Source organism: Brassica napus, chromosome C1 (genome assembly GCF_020379485.1).
Source record: "Brassica napus cultivar Da-Ae chromosome C1, Da-Ae, whole genome shotgun sequence".
NCBI lineage: Eukaryota > Viridiplantae > Streptophyta > Magnoliopsida > Brassicales > Brassicaceae > Brassica > Brassica napus.
This window is the reverse complement of record NC_063444.1, coordinates 29726312-29753790: the sequence shown is the minus strand read 5'-3', so window position 1 is coordinate 29753790 and position 27479 is coordinate 29726312. Positions and strand designations below refer to the sequence as shown.

At 35.2% G+C, this 27479-nt stretch overlaps 4 protein-coding genes across 4 annotated transcripts; 1 reads left to right on the top strand and 3 right to left on the bottom strand.

The window, feature by feature from the left end:
* Positions 1 to 221: 221 nt before the first annotated feature.
* Positions 222 to 1171, bottom strand: LOC111202308. The gene is made up of 4 exons (XM_022695002.2): positions 1036 to 1171; positions 872 to 951; positions 565 to 790; positions 222 to 482 (listed from the first exon to the last, which is right to left on the bottom strand). Exons 1-4 carry the CDS (start codon positions 1097 to 1099, stop codon positions 370 to 372), a joined length of 483 nt encoding a protein of 160 aa, XP_022550723.1. The 5' UTR covers positions 1100 to 1171; the 3' UTR covers positions 222 to 369.
* A 20-nt stretch (positions 1172 to 1191) lies between these two features.
* LOC111202309 (GTP-binding protein SAR1B-like) lies at positions 1192 to 2399 on the bottom strand. Its single transcript, XM_022695003.2, has 3 exons — positions 2170 to 2399; positions 1935 to 2066; positions 1192 to 1768 (listed from the first exon to the last, which is right to left on the bottom strand). The coding sequence occupies exons 1-3, from the start codon at positions 2296 to 2298 to the stop codon at positions 1442 to 1444; spliced, it is 588 nt and encodes a 195-aa protein (XP_022550724.2). The 5' UTR covers positions 2299 to 2399; the 3' UTR covers positions 1192 to 1441.
* A 14933-nt stretch (positions 2400 to 17332) lies between these two features.
* Positions 17333 to 18320, bottom strand: LOC111201741. The gene is made up of 3 exons (XM_022694033.1): positions 17935 to 18320; positions 17604 to 17741; positions 17333 to 17426 (listed from the first exon to the last, which is right to left on the bottom strand). Exons 1-3 carry the CDS (start codon positions 18318 to 18320, stop codon positions 17333 to 17335), a joined length of 618 nt encoding a protein of 205 aa, XP_022549754.1.
* Positions 18321 to 25901: 7581 nt separating this feature from the next.
* LOC111202307 (chaperone protein dnaJ 6-like) lies at positions 25902 to 27479 on the top strand. Its single transcript, XM_022695001.2, has 5 exons — positions 25902 to 26284; positions 26368 to 26455; positions 26564 to 26634; positions 26806 to 26862; positions 27191 to 27479. The coding sequence occupies exons 1-5, from the start codon at positions 26177 to 26179 to the stop codon at positions 27329 to 27331; spliced, it is 465 nt and encodes a 154-aa protein (XP_022550722.1). The 5' UTR covers positions 25902 to 26176; the 3' UTR covers positions 27332 to 27479.

The window sequence follows — 27479 nt, the reverse complement described above, 5'->3', positions numbered from 1 at the left end:
GTTTCAAGCCTCTTATTTGAAATATGAATTTGAAGATAACTTGAAAAGAGTGTGTTTTGTTAGAGGATGAAATGTAATGTATATGGCCTTTGGTGTGTAAAGTGAGCAAATATTTGTGCAGGTCTCTCACATGGTTAACCCGATGAAGTTGAAAACACAAAAGTGACATTCAACGCTAACCTCAGCTCCGACATTCAACAAGCCATAAAACAAATGAGAAAGTGTAAATCTTTGCCGCAGACTCTAAAATCAAAAAGGTAACAATGAATCCATGTTTTTCCTATGTAGACAAACAATGATAGTCCAATGAGATGGAGTATCATATACATACAAGCTCTTGTATAGTCTAATGAATAACAAAAGTATGCTTTACAGGATCAACGGTGCCAAACCGAGAACTAGTCCAATGAAAAAACCAGGCAGCTTCTTCTCGGCTTTGCCAAAAAAGAGTCCTTGAGCATAGTTTCCCACATTGAAGTTTCCTGTATATCAAAGTAGAGAAAAAGTTGATGTCACTGGGTTGTGTAAGGATGAAAAGTTGAAAGGGTGTATCATGGTGAAAACCTCTAGTGAAAGAGTTGCTGCAGCCACCACGAAGAGTGTTCCTGATATCTCTCGGTGTAGCACGATTGTAAAACACGAAATCAGACATGACGTTGTTAATGCATTCAAGCACGAGTTCCGTCTCTGCGGCACAAGGGCCGTTGCAGAACCTGTCTGTTTCCTCAGGTGGAACCTTGAATTCACCTCCTTGGTTTAGTCTGAACGCCTCATTGCACCCTCTATAGAGCTGCAAATATGGAGACAAGTAATAATTCTTGTCAAATAAAGTTGCCTCTTCTTTTATGGTGGTCTTATCGATCATACTTACGAGGTTATTGTTGAAACAGAACGCTGCTCTCTGAACCAAAATCCCTGCGCCCCCAATGACACTGCCACCTTGCGCACAAACTGCATCAACAATCACAAAAGAATGAAAATCTTAAAATAAACTTGATAAGTGAACAAAATGAATCTAAGACTATTATGATGCACCTGAATGTCTCTGAGTAAGAAAGAGCAACACTGCATAGCTTAACCAAAGTCTTATTGTATCCATGGCGAATATAGAGAGATTTTGATAGTTTGGGGCGGTCTTGTTTAGGTTGATTAGTGCACACAATATATAAAGTGAAAGTACATACAAAAAGGTTGGTGGTCTAACATGGGAATAATGCTTCAATAAAAACGCAAGCTGTTGACAAAAATGTGGACGGAGACACTGAACAAGTTTGGAAATGCAAGTCACCAAACTTATATTAAAAACAAGAAAACTACAAAAACCCAAAAAGGAGAAAGAGTGTTATGACATCATCATAGACGAATCTTTTATCTCAAGAAAAGACAGATGTTCATGGGTTTGGTTTGATTATATGAGAAAGACAAGGCATGATGATGTCTTTTAGTTGATGTACTGAGAGAGCCATTTGAATCCCTCGCCGTAGCCCATTTTGCGGACAATGCTGCACATGAAGACTTCGAGGGGGCGAACACCAGAATCTCCTCCAGCTGTCGTCACTTTGCCCTTACCGGTGGTGAAGTTGGTGAGACCCAAGTGATACCTAAGCTCATCTTCGGAGGCTGCATAAGGGATATCAATCTTGTTTCCGAGAATCAGAAACGGGACAGTTGCAAGGGCTTCATCCGAGAGAAGAGCGTCTAGCTCTCTTTTTGACTCTGAAAATCTCTCCTTGTCATAAGCATCCACGAGGTAGACAACTGCATCAACCTTTAGACCGATCAAAGAAAGAGTTTATATCAGCAAAGAGAATACCATGTTACCCAAAAATAAGTCCACGCCAACAAATCCTACTTGCTCAATGTCTTTAAAATATTTTCAATATCATATAAAAAAAGAAGAGCAATCTGACGACAATACAATCTTTCTAAGCAACCTTGGCATAGTAATCTTTCCAAACTCTTCGAGCAATCTGATGGCCACCTAAATCAAAAGCCTTGAACTTGATTTTGCCAATGCTAAGTTCCTCAGAGGTTGGATGTTGTGTCGGCTGGTGCTGAACTAATCTCTGTCATTACCAAATCACATATCACCAAATCTCAGATTCATATAGACGAACATTCAATCTTCCAGAAAAAAAAAAAAGGAATCGAATAATAGAAAAGACAAACCTCGTCTTTGAGCATGTGAAGTAGCGTGGTTTTTCCAGCATTGTCGAGGCCGAGAAACAAGATCTTCGCCTCTTTCTGCCATAACCCTAACGATGCTAAGATTCCGTAGAACCAATCGAACAAAAACATTGTCTCCTTCTCCTTCCTCCTAGCTGATCTTCGCCTCTTTCGTATAAATTCCTAAATATGACCCAAAAAAATAAGAAAATTCGGAAACCGATCTCTTGAGCCGGTGATCGAACTGGCATGATGACATGGCGTGTTTTGAGTGGATGCCTATTTTTTTTTGCTTGAAACTGCTATTCTATAACCAAATTTAACGTGGTCTCGAAAACCAAACAAAACAGAACAACCAATGCAGTACATGTCCCTATAAAAAGATCTTGCTATCTTAACTATAGAATCAGACGATATATTTGTGTGAAGGAGTGAGATTCTTCGCCGCTGGTTTCGTGCTCCCAATAGCTATGTTATTTCCATAGAATTTATCCATGTCCATTCATAACCACTGAAGAATGCATCATGTGTTTGTGATCCATCTATCATACATCTCTCAGCATTTGCTACATGTTCAGGATTTTGTATAACTTCGTTCTTTATGTTTGTCATTTGCGTCAAACCAAGCATGGTATTCTGGCTCAGCATGTCTGACAGTTTCTAATAGGTCCATGTCTATCTCTCTGAATAATTTATCTTTTCTCGGTTTCCAAATGTACCATATAGTCCAAAGGTATTAGTCTTTATCCAATTCAGGGTCTTCTATATCGTTCTTCTGCCAAAAAAACATAATCTATGTTTGTATAGTGGCTTGCACTGGGGAACCTCTCTAGTGGAGTTGGTGTTGACGCATGTGCCTATATCTGTAGAGCTGGGGACATTCAAAGATAGCATGGTTTATAGTTTCTGTCCTCTGCTCCACATCAAGGGCAATGGTTGTCGCATCGTGGATCGCATGTGACGATGTGTTAGGTTGCTTTTCACTGCTAATTGTCCAAAAATTGTTTGCCAAATAAAGTGTTTTAGCTTTGGTGAAGCTTATAGCTACCAAGCAAAGGCTTGAAGTTTAGTAATACTTGGCTCTACCTGAGAGTCGACCATCTCCCTGTTGTGAACGTTTCTGTCCACCAAGTATCATAACTTAACAGTGTACATGCCATTCTTAATATAGCTCCAACAATACCCATCCCGATGATATCCTTGGCTTATGGCCAAAGATTGAATAAATGGGATATCCTCAGGACTGACATAGTTTTCAAGCATCTCTGAGTCCCATCTTTTGGGGTTCCCTATCATTAAATCTCGTACTGATATCATTGGGTGGATCAACGGTGCTATTGGTCTAGCTGGTCTTGCTGGTATAGTTGGTTATCAAAGGTCTTCTCAAACTCTAATCTCATTCCCAGAGTGTACATTTTGTCTGATTCACAACAATATTAATGGCTTTGCTGCCATTATACTCGTCCATATGAGGGCATATCTGCTTTGTTTAGCGCAAGGACGTACTACATCTAAAGTATTTTCCCCTTAAGACTCTAGCCACTAAGAAATCTGGGAACTGTACTAATCGCCATAATTGTTTGTCTAGTAAGGAAATACTGAATTCATCGATCATCTTGAATCCCATCCCTCCCTCTTCTCTTGATTTGCATAGTTTTTCCCATTTTACCCAATGTATTCCTCTTTTAGGTAGATTTGAACTCCACTACATTTGTGCAATGGTACTAGCTAAATTTTCACATGTCTTTAGCGGTAGTTGCATAGTCGACATTACGTAAGTAGGTAGAGCCAATAGGATAGACTTTATCAGCACTTCCTTTTCTCCTTTTGTTAGCTATCGACATGTCCATCCATTAACCCGATTTTGCAACCTCTCCTTCAGGAAAGCAAACAACTTCATTTTTGATTCACTAATGTCTTCAGGGATACCAAGATAAGTCTCCATTCCCCCCCCCCCCTCATTTGTTATTCCCGTTGATGTTTAGACAGCCTTCTTCACATTTCCAAGTATCTTCTTTTACTAAAGAGTGAGGATGATTTCTCATAGTTAATGCATTGTCTAGAAGCTTTCCGATAAGTCTTAAGAACTTTCATGATTTCATCACATTCACGGGGCTCCGCATTACAGAAGAACATGCTATCATCAGCGAAGAGAAGGTGTGATACCGGAGGGCTACCGCGTGAGACGCGCATCCCCGTTATCTTACATTGATTCTCTGCGTGATTGAGAAGGCTAATGAGTGCTTCCGTGCATAAGATAAGTATGAACGGAGACAAAGGTTCTCTTTGACGCAATCCCCTTTGTGGGGCTATGTTTCCTCTATGTTGGTCGTTGAACATGACATGATAATTCACCGACGTGCTGCACCGCATTATCCATTCAATCCATAAGGTTAAGAATCACATTTTAGTCATTACCGCATTGATAAAGTCCCATTGTAGCCGATCATAGGCTTTACTCATGTATGTCTTTATTTTCATCCTCATATTTCTTTCGCCGGGATCTGTACAAAGAGCATGGAACATCTCATGTGCTATTAGTACATTATCATATATCTGTCTTCAAGCAATAAAGGCTGACTGTGTCTCAGATATCCGTTATGGTAGTATTTTCTTTAATCTATGGCATAATTTCTTCGATATTATCTTTTGGCTGACATTGTAAAGACTAATGGGTCGAAACTGTGACATTTCATTTGGCTTGTCTTTCTTAGGGATCAGACAAATATTGGCATCGTTGAGACCTATATAATGTTTTGATGTTGTCAATTGTCATCATTGAAGCCGACTGTAGCATCATCTAAAAATAGTAATTTTTGTCAACTTTTTATTAATATTCAATGGGCTTAGCAGTACAATTAAACTCCAAAAAAATAATACCAAGTAATATTACAAAGACAGATGTAATTTAAACCTAATTTTCTGAGACACTTGTTAGAGTTTGAGTCTTAATGACGCCACCTTGATTGTTCTGACGAAATTTCTTCTCTCCCCCGCTACTTTCACCGGCTTCAATCTTGGTACTCCACTACATCGCTGCGTCCAGTCATTTCTATAGCTTTCTATGTTGATTTCCAAGGGATGTTGTTGAATTACCTTCTTTTCACCAGCTAATTAATTCAAGAGGCATTCGGACAGATTAACGTCAATACATTTTTGGAACACTTCAAAAACCTTGGTCGAACCAATATACAGAAATAACCATAGATAAGCCAACCTTAGAAGAAACTATGGATGAACCTGAGTGGATGCAACCCCGTGGATGCAACTCTATTGATGAACATGAGTGGATGCAATCCCGTGGATGCGACTGTGTGCGTGAACCTGAGTGGATGTCTTATTCCAATGTTCAGGAAATAGACTCATTTGCAATCTCTGATGGGCCTATTACGAAATCTAAGTCCAAGAAGTTATTTAAGAAGATTGGAGGCCTAATCCAGTCTATGGAGAATAAGGACACTCTGATTGGCCGAAACCAAGCATGCACCTACAACTACTTTTTTTGTCTAAGTGTTAAAGCTTTTTATCTTATTTATGTTTCATGCAAGTACTCTAGTTATTTCTTTGTTTTTCCTCTCTTTCTATTTAGTTCTGGTTTCAATCATCATCTTTTTTTTTTAAATCTTTATCTGATTTGGTGATTCACTTGTTCTTTGAACAACTTGATTGTGAGGAGTGCAAACCTAAAACAATCAACAAACTTTCTAGTTGACTGGTGTGTCAAATCCAAAACTTGGAAGAAGAGTATCTGAGGCCTTTCTGCAGCTTCAGTGTTTTCATTCAATCTATCAAACCTGTTCAAAGGAAGCTAGTTAGTTGGAACCATAAACCATTCAAATCAATCAGATCTCATAATAATTTCGATCCAACAAGGTTCAGAGTGGAAAACTATTGGGTAGACGTCATCAAGTGGTATCAGAGCGACCACTTTGTAGATCAACAAGTTTTGGGTTCTATTTCAATCTCTAATCCATCAAACCTGTTCGGAGGAAACTAGTTAGCTGGTCGAACCCCTACCATTTACCTACAAACCATAAACCATTCAAATCAATCAAATCTCATAAACACTAATTTCTATCCAACAAAGTTCAGAGCGGAAAAATCTTGGGTAAAAGTAATCAAGTGGTATCAGAGCTTGATTTCAATTTCTGAAACTTTTCGGGATTTCAAGTCTGAAACTTTTTGGGATTTCAAGTTCTTCTCTTTGGGAATTTTTGATTTCAATTCTAAATTTGGGTATCTATGTTCGTATCAGTTTCTTATTTTTCTATCTTCTTGTAAGTGCACCAAATATTATTAAAAATCCCCAGGAGAAATCGGGTTCAGTCTATGATAAATCGTTGTTGCACGACTAAATAAGAAAGGTTAGCGAAGCCGGGTTCCTATTCTAAGAGCTGGTACGTGAACTGCATGTACACTTAGAGTTTCTCTTCTCCCAGGACTGGATACTCTCATGCCGCTTACTCAAGCACTATAGTTTATTTGTCGACACTGGGCTCATCTCATGGAGGGAAAATCCAAAATGTAGACCTTTTTGATTTTTGAAGTACAGCGGACTGAGGTTTGGTTAAATCACTTGCTCATCCAAAATCCTGCAATTTTTCTATATGTTTTTTTCTTTCTGGCTTTGATTTTCTGTTCTTTCACTTGACTGAGTTGGTTATAGAACTTTTGAATCACCTTCACCACAAAATTCTGAGAGAACAAAGGGAGATCGTGAGGGAGAGAAGTCTGTGCTTTACTAAATTTTGTTGATTTTCCAGGAACCATGGAAGGAGAAAACAAGAAGAAACGACACCTACTGTCAACATTAACCCTTTCTAGATGCAATGATATCTGAGATCACCAAGCAGGTTCAGAATAACCTGATCAAAAGAAAGTGAAGAAGCCAATGATTTCTTTTATGGTACCAGAAAGCCTAGAAGCAGAGCGGCTGATCGTCCTGCAAGAAGAACCGGTGGAAAAACTAGCGAGGATGATTCAGATGATGCTTAGTCCTCTTCAGGAAGGAGTGATGTTAGATCTAGGAAAAGCTACAATCTGATACACTAAAAATGAATCTTATGCTACTGTCAAGTTAACAGTGTTGTTGTAATATGTTTAGATTCAATTCCAGATGACCAGTTCACACTTTATCCTATTGGTTCAATATTAAGGTAAAACAATGAGTGGGTTTTATAATTGTTAAGCGTAGAAAGCAAGTAACAAGTAATTCAAGGGGTTTCTCAAGGATGATAAATGAGCTAGCCTAGAGTGATTGAACGGGTTGCAAGGATGCGAGCCAAACAGCTATTCAAGTTCTTTTAGTTTGAGTCTAGAACTCGAGTAGCAAGGAAGATCAGCCCGCCGTCGTGGTGCTTCTCCTTTTATCAATCGATCTCAGTACCTAAACTCATGTTTCGACTGAGATGCAATGACAAACATTAAGAACTGACTCGATTCATTCACAAGACACCCTAATATCTACGTTTGATGATTATGGAAGCAATGCTCCTTCAAAACGTGTCAAGCAATCTATCTCACGGTTAATGAATAGATCTACATAAGTTCATGCATCAAGTGATCAGTTTAATGCAAGCGTTAAAATCAGTTATGAATGAAGACAATTAATCATGCTTATTTGTGTTTAGCTCGCGATCTAGCACCCTAACACCCTAGGCTAACAAGAACGACTACTCAATCATAGCACAAGCAAACACAGAAAGCAATTCTGAATAATACATGATACGATTGAATAGGATAAAACTAGGGTTCAGGATAATCTTCTCTATGGTGAGAAATATGGAGCCGTCTCGCTTACAAAAGCAAATCCAAAGAAAACTTTTTTCTTCCAAAAACTTGCGTCAAAAGAAATAGAGGATATGTGGCGTTTTTATATGGAGGCGCCACTAGGTTAGAGTTGGAGATAAGGTGGTTAGGGAAAATCCTAAAATATCTTTAAGGTTTCCTTAAATATCAAGAGCAATCACCTGGCTGCTCCTTGTGGGATCAACCGTAGGGCTGATTCGTCTGGCTGCTCCGCAAAAAATACTCTAATAATAACACTTTTCTACATGCACCCTCCTTCAACTCTACAACCTACTCCAAACCTGAAATAACTCAAAAAGGACTAGACAAATTCGATAGAGGACTGAAAACCATTGAAAAAACATATTTACTATGATGTCAAAAACACCATATATCACAATCCTCATCCAAAAACTGATGCCAGCCTGGGAACCATCAAGCTGAGAATTCCACCTTTCCTTGGTAAGAATGTTCATGATGCTTACATGGAGTGGGAAAGAAAAATGGAGCTACTTTTTGAGTGCCAAAACTACACTGAAGAGAAGAAACTGAAGCTTGCTGTAACTGAGTTTAGTGGATATGCAGTCAAATGGTGGGGAACTGATTATGCACAAGACAAGGCACACTGGAATGGCACCAGTAAATTTATGGTATGCGATGAAGGCTAGATTTGTTCAAAGTCACTATGGCAGAGATCTCCATCAGAAACTCAGAAGATTGACTCAAGAAACTAAGAATTTTGAAGATTATTTCAAGGAGATGGAAACTCTCATGATCAAGGCCAATGTTAATGAGGATGATGAACCATGGCAAGGTTTCACGGAGGCTTGAACAGAGATGTGCATGACCAGCTAGAGATGTAAGAGGTCAACACCATGGATGAACTTCTTCACAAAGTTGTGCTTATTGAAAAAAGAACAAGAAGAAGTCTTATACCAGAAACCAGTATGGATCATCTTCTAAACCAGCCTACAATAAAGAAGAAAAGGCTTTCAACAAGCCAAAAGAGGAGATTAAGACTTCATGAAATGGCAGAGATGACAAAGGGAAAGCTCCAACCACAAGATCCAGAGATGTGAATTGTTTCAAGTGTCATGGCATTGGACATTATGCCAATGAGTGCTCAAACAAAAAGCTGATGATCCTGCTTGAGAATGGAGTGTATGAATCTGAAGAAGAGCAACTCTTGATTGATAGTGATGAGGAAACCATGGATTATTCAGTCAAGGGAAAGCTAGTGGTTACTAGGAGAACTTTGAGTGTGAAGCAAAAGGAAGAAGAGCATAAACAGCATGAGAACATGTTCCATACTAGATGTCGGATTCAAGACAAGGTTTGCAGCTTGATTATTGATGGAGGAAATTGCACCAATGTGGCGAGTTAATCTCTCGTTGAGAAGCTTAATCTCAAGGTTCAGAAACCCCCAAAGCCTTACACTCTGCAGTGGCTTAGTGAAGATGGAGATCTGAAAGTCAAGAAACAAGGTAAGGTTCCTAACACCATTGGAAGATATGTAGATGAGATACTTTGTGATGTTCTTCCTATGGATGTTGGACATATTATCTTGGGAAGACCTTGGCAGTATGATCACAAGGTGATGCATGATGGATTCACAAACCACCACTCCTTTGAACACCAAGGCAATAAGATCAGGTACAACTGAAAAACAAAAGAAAGGATGACAAGGGATAGAAAGTAAGAAACTTTAATTTTTTTTTGTCAAGAATGTTGAGGTTGAGAGAAACATGTATGCTCAGTAGGCTATGAACTTGTCTTTTTACAAGAGAACATTAACCTTATCTTATGACAGTGCACCGGCTGTTCCGAGTGAGTTTGATTTTATTTTGCAAGAGTGTGGTGATGTCTTTGCAGAGGAGAATGTACAAGGTCTACCTCTAATTTGTGGCATATAACATCAGATAGACTTTGTTCCAGGATATTCCTTGCCAAACAGACCAGCCTATCGATCCAACCTTGTAGAAACTTTGGAGCTTCAAAGACAAGTTACTGAGATTATGGAGAAAGGACACATCAGAGAGAGCTTCAGTCCTTGTGTTGTTCATGTGCTGCTTGTTCCAAAGAAGGATGGAACTTGGAGGATGTGTGTAGACTAGCGAGCCATCAACAACATGACGGTAAAGTACAGACATCTCATTCCTCGTTTTGATGATATGCTAGATGAACTTCATCGTTCCTGCAATTTTTCTAAAATTGATTTAAAAAGTGGATATCATCAGATTAGAATGAAAGGGGGGGGGGGGTGAATGGAAAACTGGTTTTAAAACAAAACATTGCTTGTATGAATGGCTTTTGATGCCATTTTGTTTAACAAACCCCCTAACACTTTTATAAGACTAGTGAATCACACTTGTTATAACTGTGAGGCTAGAGCAAGTTTTTTAACAACATGTGTTGCTTGGACCAAACACGAGTTTTATGAGTTTTGGTAAGGTAGAGGTTGGTTTAGTAAATGGTTTATATGGATTAAGTAGGGATAGTTGGGTAATAGGTACTTTACTATTATAGCTCCCATATTCTACTTCATATAAATTATCTACTTTACTTGAAGTCGTTCTTCTAAAAAAAGACTGGTTGACAAAGTAGAAGTATTTTTTTCATGGTGCAAATGAAACTAGAAACCAAAACATAATGTTTATGGGGAAGGTTAACCATTCCACTCATTTCATTCATTCAGTGTTTGCGGTGAGGCGAGACCCACAACAAAAACAAAGGGGGAAAGCTTGCTTTCTGTAGCCCTCTTTTATCTATCTTTTGACGTGATAATGATCCATGAGTTGTTTTCCCAGAATTAAGAGCTAAGAATGAATGAAATAGATTCATTAGGTGTTTCTGATAGATTATTGAGGCCATATTCTTTCTCTTTTGAAGCCTCAAAATACCCAAAGTATTATGACCTTCTGAACATATCTCTTGATTTTTTTTCCTTAGCTTAATAGGATTTCTAATGTGGAAAATCCACTAAATTGAAACTACATAGCATACTTTTTACTAGCTTATAGTTAGAAACAACTTATGGATATTCGAACTTCGTATAAAAGACAAGTATCTTAGCTTTAATGATGACTATGTATTAAGATATAATGATGATTCCTTTCCAAATCTTCTTCTGTTTTCCAATAAATACACTTTCCAATACTCATTTCTTTACTTCTCTTCTCAGACAGAAGTTAGTTCTCTCGGAAACTCAATGGCTTTTGGGGTGATTAAGAGGGTGAGATATATATATATAGAAGGTGAGGGTGATAGTGTGAGTGAAAGTGGGCGTGAGGGTGAGAATGGAGTTGAGGGTGAGCGTGAGCACCAGAGTGAGTGAGAGTTAGAGTGATGGAGAGGCTGATGATGAAGGTGCGAATTAGGGTCGAGATGAAGTTGAGAGTGAAGGTGAGAATAAGAATGAGAGTTAACTTAATGTTTAATTTTGTTAAGTTGATGTTGGAATATAATTCTAATAATGTTTGCTACATCATTATATATTATTTTATTAATACTATATATCTTCACTCATAATAACTGATATATAAAAATGTATGAATTATATTTGACATGCATACAATCTATGAATTGTATTGTTACCCACATATACATGATATAGTTACATCAACCATATATATTAGGTGATTGATGTTACTATACTATTTTACATATATCATATTTTTATATGAATGAAAATTGTAAAATATATATATAATTCTTAATAAAATTCATGCCCACACATTTGTGCGGTCCACCTATTTTGTAATTATATACACATCTTGTAATCTGTTATTTAAATTTTTTATCCATTATTTTTATGTGATAAAAAACTTGAGCTTATGAGTTTTTATCTTTCAATTATATGAGGTAGTCAATTCAATTGTTTTTGTAATTAAGATAATAGTGTAGGTGTTCTTTTCTAGATAGATAAAAATTATCTCCATTCCTTCTTCACCCATTCAAATTTTCAGAAGAAGGGGGGGATCTTGTTCTCTTTTCTTCTTTTTCTATTGTGAATATTTTGATGTTCGATCGAATTATATTTCCCACTTGTTGGATTAGTTTTTCGATTTGGTGAGTTTTGTTGTGCTTTTCAATCAAAAACAGTGCTTTCCTTCATGTCTCTTACATCTTATCTATGTCTTTTGGGATTGATTTTAATAGAATCTCAATCATGTTTTGATCGGACCTGATGACAACTATGAGTTTTCATTTATAATCTCGGATTTGTCATTTTCAATTGATGAATCTCCTACGGGCTATGGAGGTAACATGTTTGATTTAAACCGTCAATTTTAAGTGGGACATAAACAAGTTCTCCGAGTTGTGGTTAACTAGAGAAGGCGGCACGCTCTTCGTCGCTAGAGGATGATGATCAGATAAGGGAGAGAAAGGTGATATCAAAGAAGTCTTTTCATTGGAATCAGAGATAGAAGCATCAAAGATTTTACAAGAAAGAGGAAAACCTATGAAATGGTGAAGAAAGGGCGGAGATAGGGAAGCGATTTATGGATGTTCACAGCGGCAAAATTTTCCGTCTCAGGCATGACGAGCACGGATATGATGCGTGTCCTGGTGAAGTAGCATAAGAAAAATATGTGGACAAAACATTTACATCGCCTTTCTATTTTGGTTTTAAGTTATTACGTTTTATGGAACTTTTGTATCTGAATTCATTGTACTCCAATCCATTTGGGCTTTTCCAATGAAACATGGTTTATTGTTTCTGCAATTTTCAAATATGTAATATATTATAGCTGAAATCTCTGCAAATATATACTACATATTTGCTCATACTAATAGACTCAAATTCCAAAATATTTAGATCTATACACTATTATTTGAGAAGTGATTTTCCTTACTTGTCATATTCTCCATGATTTTAGGTCATTTTTTTTATTTGTCATGTTTTCCATGATTTTAGACTTAGTCAATAGTTTTCTTAAATAAATTAATAATATTTATATCTATTAATGATGAACAGTTTTGAAAATTATAATTAAAATATATCATCTATTCAAATATTTGATATAATCTTATTTATTATTAAATAAATAGAAGCTGTCCATGAGTTTAGGGTGAGTTAATGATTTTAATAACTAGTTTTAATAATATTTTATATATTTGATAATAATGAGTTTTTAAAAAATGATAATTATCACCTACACAAATATTTGGTGTAATCTTATTTATTACTATATAAAAGTAACTTTCCTCTCCGTATTACAAAAAAATAAAATGAATAGATTTCCTTGTCATGAAAGGATTATATATATTTTTATAAAAACGTTATATATTTTGGGTTTGTTAATAGTAAAAAATCGATGTATATATAGTTTACTATTTTTAATTTATTAGTGTTTAGTCAAAAAATAATTACGTTATTAACAATTGTAAACTTTAGTAATATGTATCACAACAAAGACTCATGTTTATGCTCTACCGATACCAAAGTAGTATTCCATTATATGTTGTATAAGAAAGATATGAAAAGCAAACTTTCAAAAAAGAAAAAAGATTAATATTTTGAAATATTAGAGATCCCGTAAACATTTACAAAACATTGGTATTTTATATATTTTTATATTAAATATAATGTTTTATTCAGTTAAGTTATGATTTTATTCATAACTATGTATAGATCCGCGCCTTGCGTGGGGTGAAGTAATTTAGAAAATATATATATGTTAAAATTCAGAACTTGTCGACATAAAAATATAGCTAAAGGAGATTAGGTTTTTTTCTTCAGTCGTATCTGTTCACGAACCTTAAGAAATGTAGAAAGTGCTTTCTCTAGGGAAAAGTATGATTTGTATCACATCATTCGTGTCTTTTTATAGGGTGAAGGCACGAGCTACATATCGATGGCAATGATATTGCAAATTACGTGATTGTGTGATTAGTTAATAATGAATTTATATAAGTAAACTTTTGATTTGTATTTCCATTTGAGTTGCTATGATTACGTTGTTAAATTAAAAACAAAGATCAGTTTAGATTTATTGTTACGCATAACTTAAAACTTAAATAAGTTATATTTATAATTTAGCATAAATTTTGGCATACGAATTAAATAGGACAATATTTAGGGAATCTATATGTAACAATAAATCTAAAATACCATATGTCAAATTTTATATCTATGCATATGTTAGATCGTTACATTAAGACAAATGTCAAATTTTCTATATGAATCATATTTTGACATTGATTAATAACCTAATTCAAATTTTTGGAGACCCTATTAACTATACTTCTAAAACGATTTTGAATATATACTCCAGCATTTAATTATTCAGCGTTGGGTGTCTTTAGTTGCCATAAAAATTGAACATAATATGTGAAAATTAATCAAGTTAGAGGTGAATTGTCTGGTTCGGTCAACATATGGATAGAAGTCCGGTCCACTTTAAAAACGTATATATATATACTAAATATTTGATATTGCTTGAAGCTTTGCTTGATTATAAAATGTATAGAACGTTAGTTAAATATGATTGGAACATAAGAGAAGGGAGCAGTTTAAGTTCCCGGTGAACAAATATCTTATTGTGGAGAGAAATCATAACATTGGGGCGTTTAATTCTCACGACCAAACCCATTAACTTGTTGAAATTGATTTCTGAAGGTAAGGGTCCACAGGGAAAACGTTAAAACCATAAGGAAAATTTTATGTCGCAAAATAATAGTAATGGAACTAAGTCCAATGGCATCTCGTTGTAATTATTCTAGATACCAAATGATATATTTAAATGGCAGCTGAGATGAACTATCAAGTTGACACGTATGTAAAATGATATAGATATAAATAAATTACCAATTAAAGGTTAGTTTTTTATTTTGCTTCTCCTTTAATAATATATAGGGATGATTATTACAAGATATATTTTTATTTGGTTTTTTAAAAGCAGATATAAAATAAAATGGTGATCAACTTCTCAGTTCAAACTATGGACAATTTTTATTCTCAATAAATGCTCTCTTTCTTAAGAGCTTGCTCTAAATATGATAAATATTGAGAAACTAAACCAATCTATACCAAGGTATGTGAAAATTAATAGGTAATGTCATTAACATCACATTATTTAAGTAAATATTTAACATATTTGAAAATTAGTAAAGAATGGTAAAATGACAATAATACCTTTAATGAGAATTTTAGGTTTAGTATATTCTACATTGTAAAAATATTTAGTATATTTTCTCAAGTTGATATTTTGTGGTTAATGTGATAGAATTTAGGGTCTTGTTATGGTAAGGTAGTTGGACATTGAATGATTTTAGGAATATTTAGTGGCTATATACATGATTTTGATTGTACAAAATCGATAGAAAATCTGTAATTCTTAATTTATATTTATTTTTCTGACAAATAAATTATAATACATGAATTTTATGTACAACTACTCTATCTAAACCGGACAAAAATATCAAATTGTATTTACTTCATGTTACAAATAAAATGTGCTTTTGATGATGTTCTCGTGAATTGCATTATTACACTTATTTTGTAGTATTTTTAATGTAATAGTAGTAACATGGACAGTAAAAGATTTTACTTGACTTTACGCTTTTGGTGTATAAATATATGTAAACCAAATTATGTAGGGAAATGGGGTCAAAGTAAAATAATAAACTGTGTTTTGATTGTTGGAGAGATAAAAATGTAATTATTAGATAAGTCTATTTTAAAGGATTTTTATTTGAATGTGATTGCTTTACGTGAAAGCCTAATAATAATTAGAGAAAATTGGAAAAAATGACACTTTGAACTTGGATTTATCACAATAAAATTTTTAGAAGATTTTTTAGGAAAATCGGATTTTTGTTCCTCTAAATACCAAACTACCCTTAATTTATCAATTAAGCTGAATTAAAATTATATATTGTAATTTTCGTAATTGATTTTAAATGGTAAATATTTAAAATTAAATATAAATAACAAAACTTTAAAAAATACCAAAAAGGGAAAAGGGGTGGCCGATACCCTAATTTATTTTTCTCCTTCTCTTCTCCGCCGTAGAAGAAAGCCCCTTCCATGGCGTTTATGGTTCAACGGAGAGAAGCTTTGCTCTTCGTCGGAGTTTCATCTACCTGTAGTTTCGAATATTGTCTTCGTCATCCTCCTCTTCGATTTCACTGAAGATACAACGAAATCCAAGTGTTCTTCCTCTTCGTCGGACGGGTCAAATCGAATTACGAAGTGTTCTTCCATTTTTGTCTCAGTTCTTCACACAAGGTATTCGATTACTTCTAATGATTCTCATCTAAAACGAAATCGAGTTGTCCTTCCCTTTTACATAGATTTTTTAAAAATCGATTTGTCATATTTCTTAAGGTAAATTCGATTCACGGGTTGATTAAACATCTTATACATCACGATTAAGTGTTTGCATGATAATGTTTTAGATTTGTAGTTGTAAAATATCGATTTAGGTTTTTGGAAAGGGGAAAAGTTTGGTTCTTGAAATCTTATACTAGTTGTTGTCTGATTGTGTATGTTTTCAAGTATAGTAGATGTTGTCCGATTGTAATATAGGCCATGGGTAGATTGATTATTGTTGATTGATCAGTTGAACAAATTGTTGTTCTTTCTGAAATTAGAACTAGGTGGAATACATCTTCTAGGATAAGGAGAATGTAAATGTAAAAGGCATTTGTGTTGCTCTCATTATTTGTGTTATGATATCGATACTTTAACCTGTTGAACTAACAAGTTTTTCTGCGCTTTTAGATATGTCTCTAGAGTTACTAAAGAGGATTTTTAAGGAGGACGAGGAGCTCCAAGTGACTCAGATCAATAACAACTACAGGATTGACTACATTATGCGAAAGTTCACTGAGTGGATGCCAAAGGAGTTGGAAGTTGTGAAGAAAGATCCGATTTTTTCTCAGATTTTTAAGCTGCATAAGAATGGTCTTGGGTTCTTCGTGAGAGTGGTACACAGCTTCTTGTTTAGGGAGCTGGTGACTTACAAATTGCACGAGCTTTGGTTCATCTTTGCGAGGAGACCACTTCGATTTTCATTACAAGAATTCCACGCAGTAACCGGGTTTGAGTACAATACTCGTATCTCTTTTAAGGAGTTTGAAGACTGGAAATATGACGGTGGTTTCTGAAGCAATGTGTTGAGGAGAAAATATGGAACAGTTACACTCTTCAACCTGTGGAATAAGGACAAGGAAGCTGTTAAGAAGTGGAAGAATGCATTAGGGAATTAAGGATCATAAAAGCTTTATTTGTGTGTTGTTTGCTGATGGTCTTCATGTACCTTGCATATACATGATGTTCATGTGCTGCCTCAAATTGTTGTTTTTTTTTTCAAACAAGTTTAAGACTATGTTTCTTGTTATTTCTTGGTGATTATCATCTACTAGAAGATCACTATGTTTCAAGATCAATAAGTTTCAAGATCACGACTAGTCTCAAGAGTTTAGCAAATACCAAATAGTCAAATAGATTCTTAAACAGAACATCGCTATGTTTCAAGATTAATAAGAAACAAGACAGAGACAGCAGAACACATAGAACAAACTAGATGGGTAAATCACATGTTCCTCTCTTGTGTCCTTTGGTACCACAACGACTGCACTTGTGCTTTTTATTCTTTCTTGATCCTTGAGAAGATTTTATCTTGCCTTCTACTGATTCATACCTTCTCTTTATTGGCCGACCAGCACTCTTTCTTGTCTCTGGTGGTAAAACCTTAGCAATTTTAACCTCAGCAGGGACATTCCATTCAGACTCTGGAACTGCTATTGGATTAATGCATTCCGCATAGGCGGTTTTCACGCTGCAGTGGTGTATAAGTCGTCAGTAAATCTGTGCACTTCCATGCATGTACCAACAAAAACGTGATTGATTGGAGTCGATATGCTGAAATTACCAAAAATAAATAGGTCCCAAGTTCATGTGTTTATACTTCCATACCTCGTGAACAAATTGCAGGAATGGCGTGTCGGCAAGGAATTTTTCCTATATTGTACTTCCCACAAGTGCATGTTCTTCTTTCCAAATCAACATGACAATCATATATGTCTCCTTTCATAAGCGATTTGAAGTTGTCAACCTTGTAGACTTGAAACCCTTTTGCCTTCACAATTCTCCTATCAATCTTTTTCTCTACCTTAGTGGTTAAAGGATCAAGATGCTTAGAGCTTACCAAACAACGCTCATTGAACCATCGAGTCAACAATTCTCTTATACTATCTAGCAAAGGAATAACCGGATATTCTCTAGGTATTCTCAGAACTGAATTTATCGACTCCGCAAGGTTTGTGGTCCTAATGCCATACCTTTCACCAGGGAAGAGAGAACGAGCCCATTTGCGCACATCAGCCTCCCGTAGATATCTTCCAAGCTCAGGACTCATTTCAAAAATTTCGGTGATACGTTCCTGAAATTCAGTGTACCTATATGCCCGTGAAGCCTTTTCCACCAAGGCAGTCAACCCTTTTGTCTTGAAAAATGCAACCACATTGGTCAACAAGTGATGAATGCAAATTCCATGTGCTTATTGAGGGTAGACAGTCTCAATCACTTTAGAAATAGACACATTTCTATCTGAGACAAAAGCTAGGTCTTGACAATCAGCAATAACCACTTTCAACTGTCTGAAGAACCACCCCCATGAATCATCATTCTCCGAATCAACAACCCCAAATGTAATCGGATACAAATTATAGTTACCATCTACAACAGTAGCACCAAGTAGAACTCCTTTGTATTTATTTTTCAGAAAAGTTCCATCAACAACAATCACCCTTCGCATTGCATTGTAGAATCCTCTAACTGATTGCCCAAATGACATAAATAGATACATGAATCTTCCCTTCTCATTAGTTTCATAGTGAGTATGCGTACCATGATTAGCTTCTTTAATCATATGAAAATATGCTGGTATTTTAGCATAACTGCGATCTGGTATACCTCTAGCAGCTGCAATAGCAAACTCACGAGCTTCCCAAGCGTGCCAATAAGTAATCTCACAACTATGCTCCAATCTCATAAATTGAATGATGTCATTTGCTTTTGGGCCATCGTTTGCATCATCAAATCGATGTTGTATCAGAGTCCCAATTGTTCTTGCCGATGTTGTTTGTCCGAATTACATTTTCTTTGAAGAAGCACATGAATGTCTTCCCTCACACTGGTTGATCATGAAATATGTAGACCCATATATACCTTCTGCACGCACAATCTAGTTACAGAATGTATCCTTACATCGAATATACCACCATTTTCTCGTGGATTTGAAAACAGTGTAATCAATATTATTCTTCATCGCCAAAATTTCCATTGTGGCCTTTAGAACCCCTTTACTTCTGAAAATTTGATCCTTCTTCACGAAATCTCCTCTCCAAGCTCGACCATTCTTTTTACTGTCACCATTGTTTTCACTCCTTAACCCAGCATCACCGGAACCATCCGCAGCGACATGATCCTTCCTTCTATCACAAGACTCCTTTGACGGCTTCACAAAATCTGCTCGAGTTATCTCAGGAACTTCTTCATCTTCAACATTACTTGAATCACATGGCTCCTTATTCAAATCGATATTGACTCGTTCTTTTTGATTTACACCCAAACCAGAGAACGTGACACACAAGGTAGTAGATGAATCCCTCTTTGCATACGCCACAAAATTAGATGCTTGCCCATCATTGGTGATAATAATTGGAGGATTCCCTCTTTGATTCACCATCGAATAACTGAACTCGGTATTAAGAACATTATGGTCCACCCCATAATCCTCACACACGATCCTCTTGAGCTTCTCCAATGGAGTAGTAGTTTCTAATGTTACCATTCGACCACACCTTGCTTTGTCTACCACGAAACTCCACTCTTCACTGCAACTAGACACCCATTTACCAGATTTAACATAGATTAGAACCATGTTGTATTGATAGAGAGAAAAGATGACTTTGTGGATGAAGAAGAGAGAAACACAAACGAAGAGAAAAATATCGTGGGAGGAGGAGGAGAAGAACGTGGAGAAAGTTTTCTCAAATATATTTTGAGAGATTTAGGGTAGATTTAGTTTAGATTTAGAAAACTTCTTTAACCGAATATGAAAGTTTCCATATTTTCACGATTTGCCTAGAATATGTACACTACCTAAGGAGAACATCGTATAGTAGGTGAGAAATGTATTCTTCCTGTAGGTGTCATATAAGGTAAAATGCAGAACAAGTTATGTCATGTAATATAACCGACCTATATCATTGAGTTGTGGCTATATATCGTTATCAAGCTGTAGGTAGACCGAAGACATCTTTCTTGATTATAACATAACCGATTCTATCTTTGCTAGAATATACAAGAAAGGTTAGTTTACGGTATATACCCTTGATATATCTATGTTTAAAACTTAGAATCGGACATATAAACTAGGTAGATTACCAGAATGAGTATTCTAACTGTAGCTAGAAGATAAAATAAAATATGATTCCAATTTTTTTTTAAAAGTTTAAACATATATATTGTCATACTTATGTTTCCAACAGTTTTCATATTTTCTTACATTTTTAAAATTTAATTTACTATTTTTCCCATTAAAGAAGGATAAATCATGTCCAGAATTGCTAAAAGTATGAGAAGTCTTATTGTGACAGACAAAAGTTCAAAGTGTCCAATTTTTCTAATTCTCCCTAATAATTAGTAGAAATATAAAAGAAAATGTCAATGGTACAAGTTGTAAATATTAAGGTGAAGTAAGGGTAATTTCCCAAATGCACTTCAGTTTTAATATATTAGATTTCAATAAATTCAGATACTTTGAAAACAAAATCTCATGATATAAATGATTTTGTTTGTTTTTTGGCTACAAATTCAGATTTTAAAAAGATGAAAATCATGTGAATTTCAATTGAACTAATGTTCGTAGAATTCGATGAGAAGGAAAGTGCTAATCAAATATATTACTTGATGATAGTGTGTTTGCTCTCATAGATCTTATCGATAATGATATATGATTTTGTTAATATAAATTTATCTTTTATATTATTTTAAAATATTACTAACTCAAAACTACTGAAATAGAGTAAATCAATCAAAATTAGACAAAATCATTATTCTTCAATCTTGAAAGAAGCTTCTCTAAAGTCAATCCATAAATTTAATTACACGAAGAATTATATTTTCAAAGATAAATACTGTACATAAACCGTAAAGAAAAACCTACATAACAAACCATTGGGATAAAACAAGTAATAAAAAAAGAATAAGAACCTCACATAGACCGTCCACTTCAGATCGTAAAATCACCCAATCATGCTATAAGGTTTTGCCACGTCAGCATTATTAGGTCTCACACATAATTACCGTGTAGACGCAAGTAGTTACGATAATTTTTCATTCTGTCAACTTCCTTTAATTATTAACATGTTTTTAATTTAATTTGGTTAGGTAATGCTACAAGTCCAATAAAGAAAACCAATTGATCTTCAAACCCATTATAGCCCAAAAAAATCCAAAGTCTGCGTTTAAGGTTCGAGTCTATTAGGTTTGGAGTCGTCTCCATATTCGACAATTCAACATATCTCTCTTTGCCGTACAAAAAAAAAACCAAAAATCCTTTAACTGAACTTTCCACCTCCCCTATATCTTCATGCACGTCTCTTTCTTACCTTCCGTTCAACTTTTTGTAACCTATATGAATCTTCAGTTTATATTTAACTCATTAACTCCTACAAAATCTCTGTCTCCCTCTTTTTAAAGTCAAAGCTTCATACGTATCTAAACCGAAAAAACACCTCAAACCCTATATATAGGAGAGGGTTGAGAGTGGAACCAAGCATCACCAACATGTTCTCTCAGTTTATTTACTCTCGAAACCCTACAATCCTCCTAGGAAAATGACTTCATGCTGACCAATCAGCCAACCACCATGCAACCTTCACGCTCTCCGACTTGGGAGAACTTCCCAATTCATGTTGGTCACCTCCTCTGCTTCTTGGATTCGGGTAACATCAGGAAAGACGGAGAATCAAGAAAAACCTAGAAAAAAGAGAATTTCACTCTAAATCACCGTTCACCGCCTAAGCAATCAGTGGTGACCTGTTATTTGACACTCAGGCACAGGTGGGATCATCTATGTATTCACAGTATTTTTACTTGCTGATATAAATAAACTCATATGTGCTACTGTTTCTCAACCCAGCTCCAGTCGGACAAGCAACAGAATCTGCCAACAATATGGGTGATGCGCAAAAGATTTCACTGGAAGTTGGTGAAGCCAAGTATGCCAGGTCCTGCAACCGACCAGAACAAACGCAAACGCCCCGTGAGTGATTTCCCCTAGGCCATCTAACCATCAACCTGATACCACTCAAATTACCCTAAGGAGTGATTTATACTCTCTCAAATAACAGGTCGAGTTGTAGTACTTAGGGATCGAATTTACAGGGAGCTAGGAAACCTAAGGATTTCTAATATGATTTCTTAAGTAAGATCATTTTTAGAGTTTTGAATGTAAATTGCAGTTTTATATTGAACAAGTGTTTGTTCAATAGCAGGTTTGGGGTTTTGGTGCTTAAAAAGGAAATAGTTAGACTTAGGGTTTTATTCAGGAAAATTGGGATTATAATCCTACAGATACCTAATGAGTTGCATGCATGATAATGTAAAGCTCAACTACTTTGATCAACTAGTCAATCAGCTTTCGCATGTATTGACTTGTCTATTGACTAGATCTATGATCTCAACTCTCGTTATATTGATCAATAGAAAGAGTCGATTGATTGATCCAATGGGATATCGATCGATACACCTCTTGCACCGTCGATCGATTATTCAAGTGTGATATCGATCGACGCGCTCTAGTCAAGCTTTATGTGCAGGTTGAATGAATGCTTACTAAGCTCACTAGATCAGCTCTCGCCTTGCTCATAGCAAGAAACACAGTTCTATTAGAATGTTTTCAGGATGAGAATAAAGCTTTCGCTTTTATCAATCAATCCAAGGAAAGGTTCTAGGTAGCTAATCTAGATAGAAGTATTAATGAACAATCCTAAAGGTGATTATCACAACTCAACAATCTATAGTTGGGTATAATCCCTCCTAACCTATTTAAACCCTAAAATCTAACAATGGAGCTACTCAGACATAGCTAAGTAATTCATAACATTAGTTAAGTATAAAAACTTCATTAGAATAGTAAATAGATATCAATGGAGTTTCAATCACAAATTATAACTTTGGATCTTCTCTCCAATCTATCAAAATCCTAAAAACATTTGCTGTGAAAATGGTAAAACAATAAAAGCACACTTTGCCTCTAACATGGCAGCAAAACTTATATAATTAGGGCAAAACTTGTCAGGGGTAATCTTGTAAAATGGTGAAGTCTTGGACTTCAAGTCGGCTGTGACCAAACGTGCTTTCTGCGCGCTTCGCTGTCGATCGATACCAAGTCATGCGTATCGATCAATTATTCCTCTCCAATATCGACCGATTGTCGATCTCGATGGTCATCTCGGGTGCTTGCTCCAAATATCTCTAAAATGCTCCAAAATCATCACTTATCTCCAAAACACTCATGATCTTATAAATATAATAAATAGACTCTATAATATAATAATTATTAGTAAAAACACCTATAAATTATGGATGAAAATAGGTCAAATCCATAGTCTATCACAACCCCACTTAACTTTACTTTCATTTCAATTTTGAATATTCATTTTTTTTCTCTACTTTGAACTTTTATTTTCTCTTTGATCTGCTGCAAACTATTTCTTACTGGTGTAAGAATTATTATGACTTTCAATAATAAAGGTACGCTTATTTTCTTATGTCAGATGGCATCAACAATACATAAACCTCGGTCATTTCAACATACATCATTTCATTAGTATAAATAACTTCCAAAGAAGCAAATAAACTCCACTTCAGAAAAGAGAAGGGAAAGAAGGATCAAGTTACATCACAAGAACAAGACAAAACAAGCGTATGGGAGATAAGACGGATTGTACCATAATGATGCAAGCCTCTGCCCCATAGGAAGACCAAGAGAAGACGTACCTGAGCATTTGTCGCTCAGGAACCAAATAAATTTCTAAAATTATTAACTTTTTTATTGGTAGGGAACATGTTTTCTAAAATTCACTTATTATGCATGATTGTAAGCTGACAAAAAGTTCGGTCTATGGTCTTGCTTTTGGTGTTGTTATACCCTTGATTTAATATCCTTGCGATTTTGTACTAAATTCAAAACAACAGAAGAAAAGTTTTAAAATGAGAAGTATTTGTTTTATTTTTCATAAAAGCAAATGTTGAAACATTTAATATTTCATTATTTGACAAATGATTAAGTCATGCAGAGAAAGAGAAAGGAGAACAAAATGGGAAGAACACATGAAAGAAGAATGGAGATAGTGAACAGAACACACAAACACCATAATAAGGAGAGAAAGGTTAAAGAAGTGAGAGAGCGGAGCGTTGGAACCTTTGGAAGAAGACAACATTGGACAATCCATCCCAAGCCTTTCAGAGAATCAATAATCGCAGGAAAGTAACTTCGATAGGTGGTGCGGTGCTGCGAGGAGACTGTCTATGTTTTACCTTTCGATCGCTCTCTTTTATAAGCAAAACCAGTGGCCATGCATGTGGCAGATAAAGGCATCTTCAAGCCCTGGTCTATTTACGCAGTCTTTGGGTAGAGACAGTTGAGCGGAATCACTCGAAAATCTCACACTTCCGAAGCTTTTTACAAGACATGTCAATCGAATTATTAATTAGCAACGAAATGGCCACGCAAAAGCAAAAGAACCCCGCGCAGTTTAGTTAAAGAAAACTAGTAAACCACTCTACGAGTAAGGAGTTGACTTAATATTTGTATTTAATTTTATAACTTAATTTTAAATAAAAACTAACATTAACATCTAAATTTATTAGTGTTCAGCTATATATTATGAGAAGTTATTTAAGTGATTTTTTTAGGTGTCAATCACACCGAGAGTTTAAGAATTTTTTTTTATAATTTGTGTTTTAGGGATTTTCAATTTTTATCTATTTTAATGAGTAAAAAAATCAGTTCAAGAACCAATTTGTATCTGTATCCAAACGATCCAAATAGATTGCATATAATCATTCATAATAATTAATTACATGATTTATAGAAAGTATATATAATTCTTCATAAATTCATTTTAGCAATCAAGTAATTATAAACTATATAAAATATTTTAAAAAATGATTTATAGAATTGATATAGTAGTTTTATATTCCTATATAATTGGTATGTTATTCATGTTTTGTATTTTTTTTGTATATGAATATGTTGAGAATAGAGATGATGTAAACTGAAAAGATTTTGTGTGATAATTATATTGTTGTAACATTTAAACTTGTTAAAGAAATAAAACTTTAGCTATAAATTATTTAAAAATCGAAGGTTTCAATATTATATACCTTCGAAACTTAAGTAATTTGAATCATGAATATTATATATAACTAATTTTAGTGCAATTATAAATAAAAAATATTTAAAATAGTCATATTTTTCTTTTTTTAAATCAATAAAATAATTAAATTGAATAAATATATAAAATATATTATTAGAAAATAATTTAACAAAAAAAATCATATTAATTTTTGTTTTAAAAAATATTTCCATTATTTATAATAAATATATTTTTACAAAACATTCAATTTCGCGAAATTGCGGGTATCCATCTAGTTGTAATAATTTAAATAATATAGCAATCAAATATAAACCCCGTTTCAGAATTTATTTCACGGCTTAACATGCCCAGTTACAATGGAGTCTACCATGGCTTCTGATATACACCCCTCGAGTGTCAGTGCGTACTGCTTTCTACCAATATTTTTTGAGTTTTTGATCTAAGCTCCCCTCACATCAGCAAATATTTTTCAAAATTGGCTTTTGAATGGAAAATAGTCTCAAGATTGGGCCTTACGATAATCAAACAAACACGCGATATGCCAGAAAATATCTTTAAAATAAAAAAAAATATCAAACCCTCTCTCGAAGTTTCCTTCTCTAACTTCCATCTCTCTTCCACAAAGATATTTTGTTGTGCGTTCTATTCCCTTCCACATAAAGAAAGCCATTACGTCTCAACTCTCCGATATTTTTCTCCAAGAGAAACGTAAATTTGCAGTTCCTTTTTCACTAGTTTTCGCTGCTGTAGAGTTGAATAGTGAGAGAGAGGTAGATCGTTGAAGACGCAGCGGTGATCGAAACAGAGGAGAGATCTGGAAATGGAAGGTGGAGGATCCAACGTTAGATCTAGTTACTACAACGTCCTCGGTATTCGCAAAGACGCCTCTGTTTCCGATGTCCGGGCTGCTTACCGTAAGCTCGCCATGGTACTTCTTCTACTGCTCTTTCGAATTTCGCAGATTTTTATTTTTGATCAGTTCTCATTTTGTTTGACATATTTTTTATGAAGAAATGGCATCCGGATAAATACGCGAGGAATCCTGATGTCGCCGGAGAAGCCAAACGTCGATTTCAGCAAATCCAAGAAGCCTATTCTGGTCATTTCACCTTATTCTCTCCCTCAAAATATCTTCTTAACGTCCGTTATTCTTGTCGTTATCTTTTCTTAACGTCCGCACTTCATAGTTAAACTTTTCCTCTTACAGTTCTGAATGACGAGAATAAGCGCTCGATGTATGACGCTGGACTATACGATCCCCATGAAGATGACGACGACGTTCGTATCTAAATTTATTTATTTCATTCATTTCGCATTTGCATAAAATGTCGTTGTTTTCGTTATGTTGGATATTTATTTCTTAATTGGTCATTTTCGTTTTAGAATTTACCATTCTCACCTTATATTTATTTTATAAACTGAATTTGGCCCCCTAAACGCTGTGATCAGGACTTCTGCGACTTCATGCAAGAGATGATCTCAATGATGAACAATATCAAAGGCGAGGTACGTTGGATCCTTATGCTCTTCCCGGTTCATTATGACCAGTCGGTTCAACAATTCTACCCATAACCAGAATATTTAGTTATAGTACATTTATGATTCGGGATTGCTTGGGTTTCCAGAACCGGTTAGATTTGTTGGTAAACTTGAGGTTAGCCGATCATAGACCGGTTTGATAAATGAAAATTTTGTGTACTCGATTACCGGATGGAGTAATGGGAAGCATTAACCATTCGCAAGCTGTATTTGTAAATTAAGGCATGGTTTCAGATATTTCCGGCTCAAATAAGAGATTAGTTTTAAACTAACTGGTTCGGATTTTGATAAATAGGGAGACAGCTTGGAGGACTTGCAACGGATGTTCACGGATATAGCTGGTGGAGATAGCGTGAGCTTTGCCTGTAACGACAATTCAAGTAACAGCAAAAGACCACGTGTTAATATCTCAAGGAGTAGTGCTGCGATGCGTTAGTACTGTTGTTCTCTTTTGTGATTGTGTCGTGTCGTTTCGCGTTTAATTGTCTCATGCTACGTCTCAAATTCTCAATTGTCATTTCGTGTTTCTCTATTTTCTAGTGTCAACTCTGAAGGCTATAAAATAAAATATCTTTGAGGTGCAA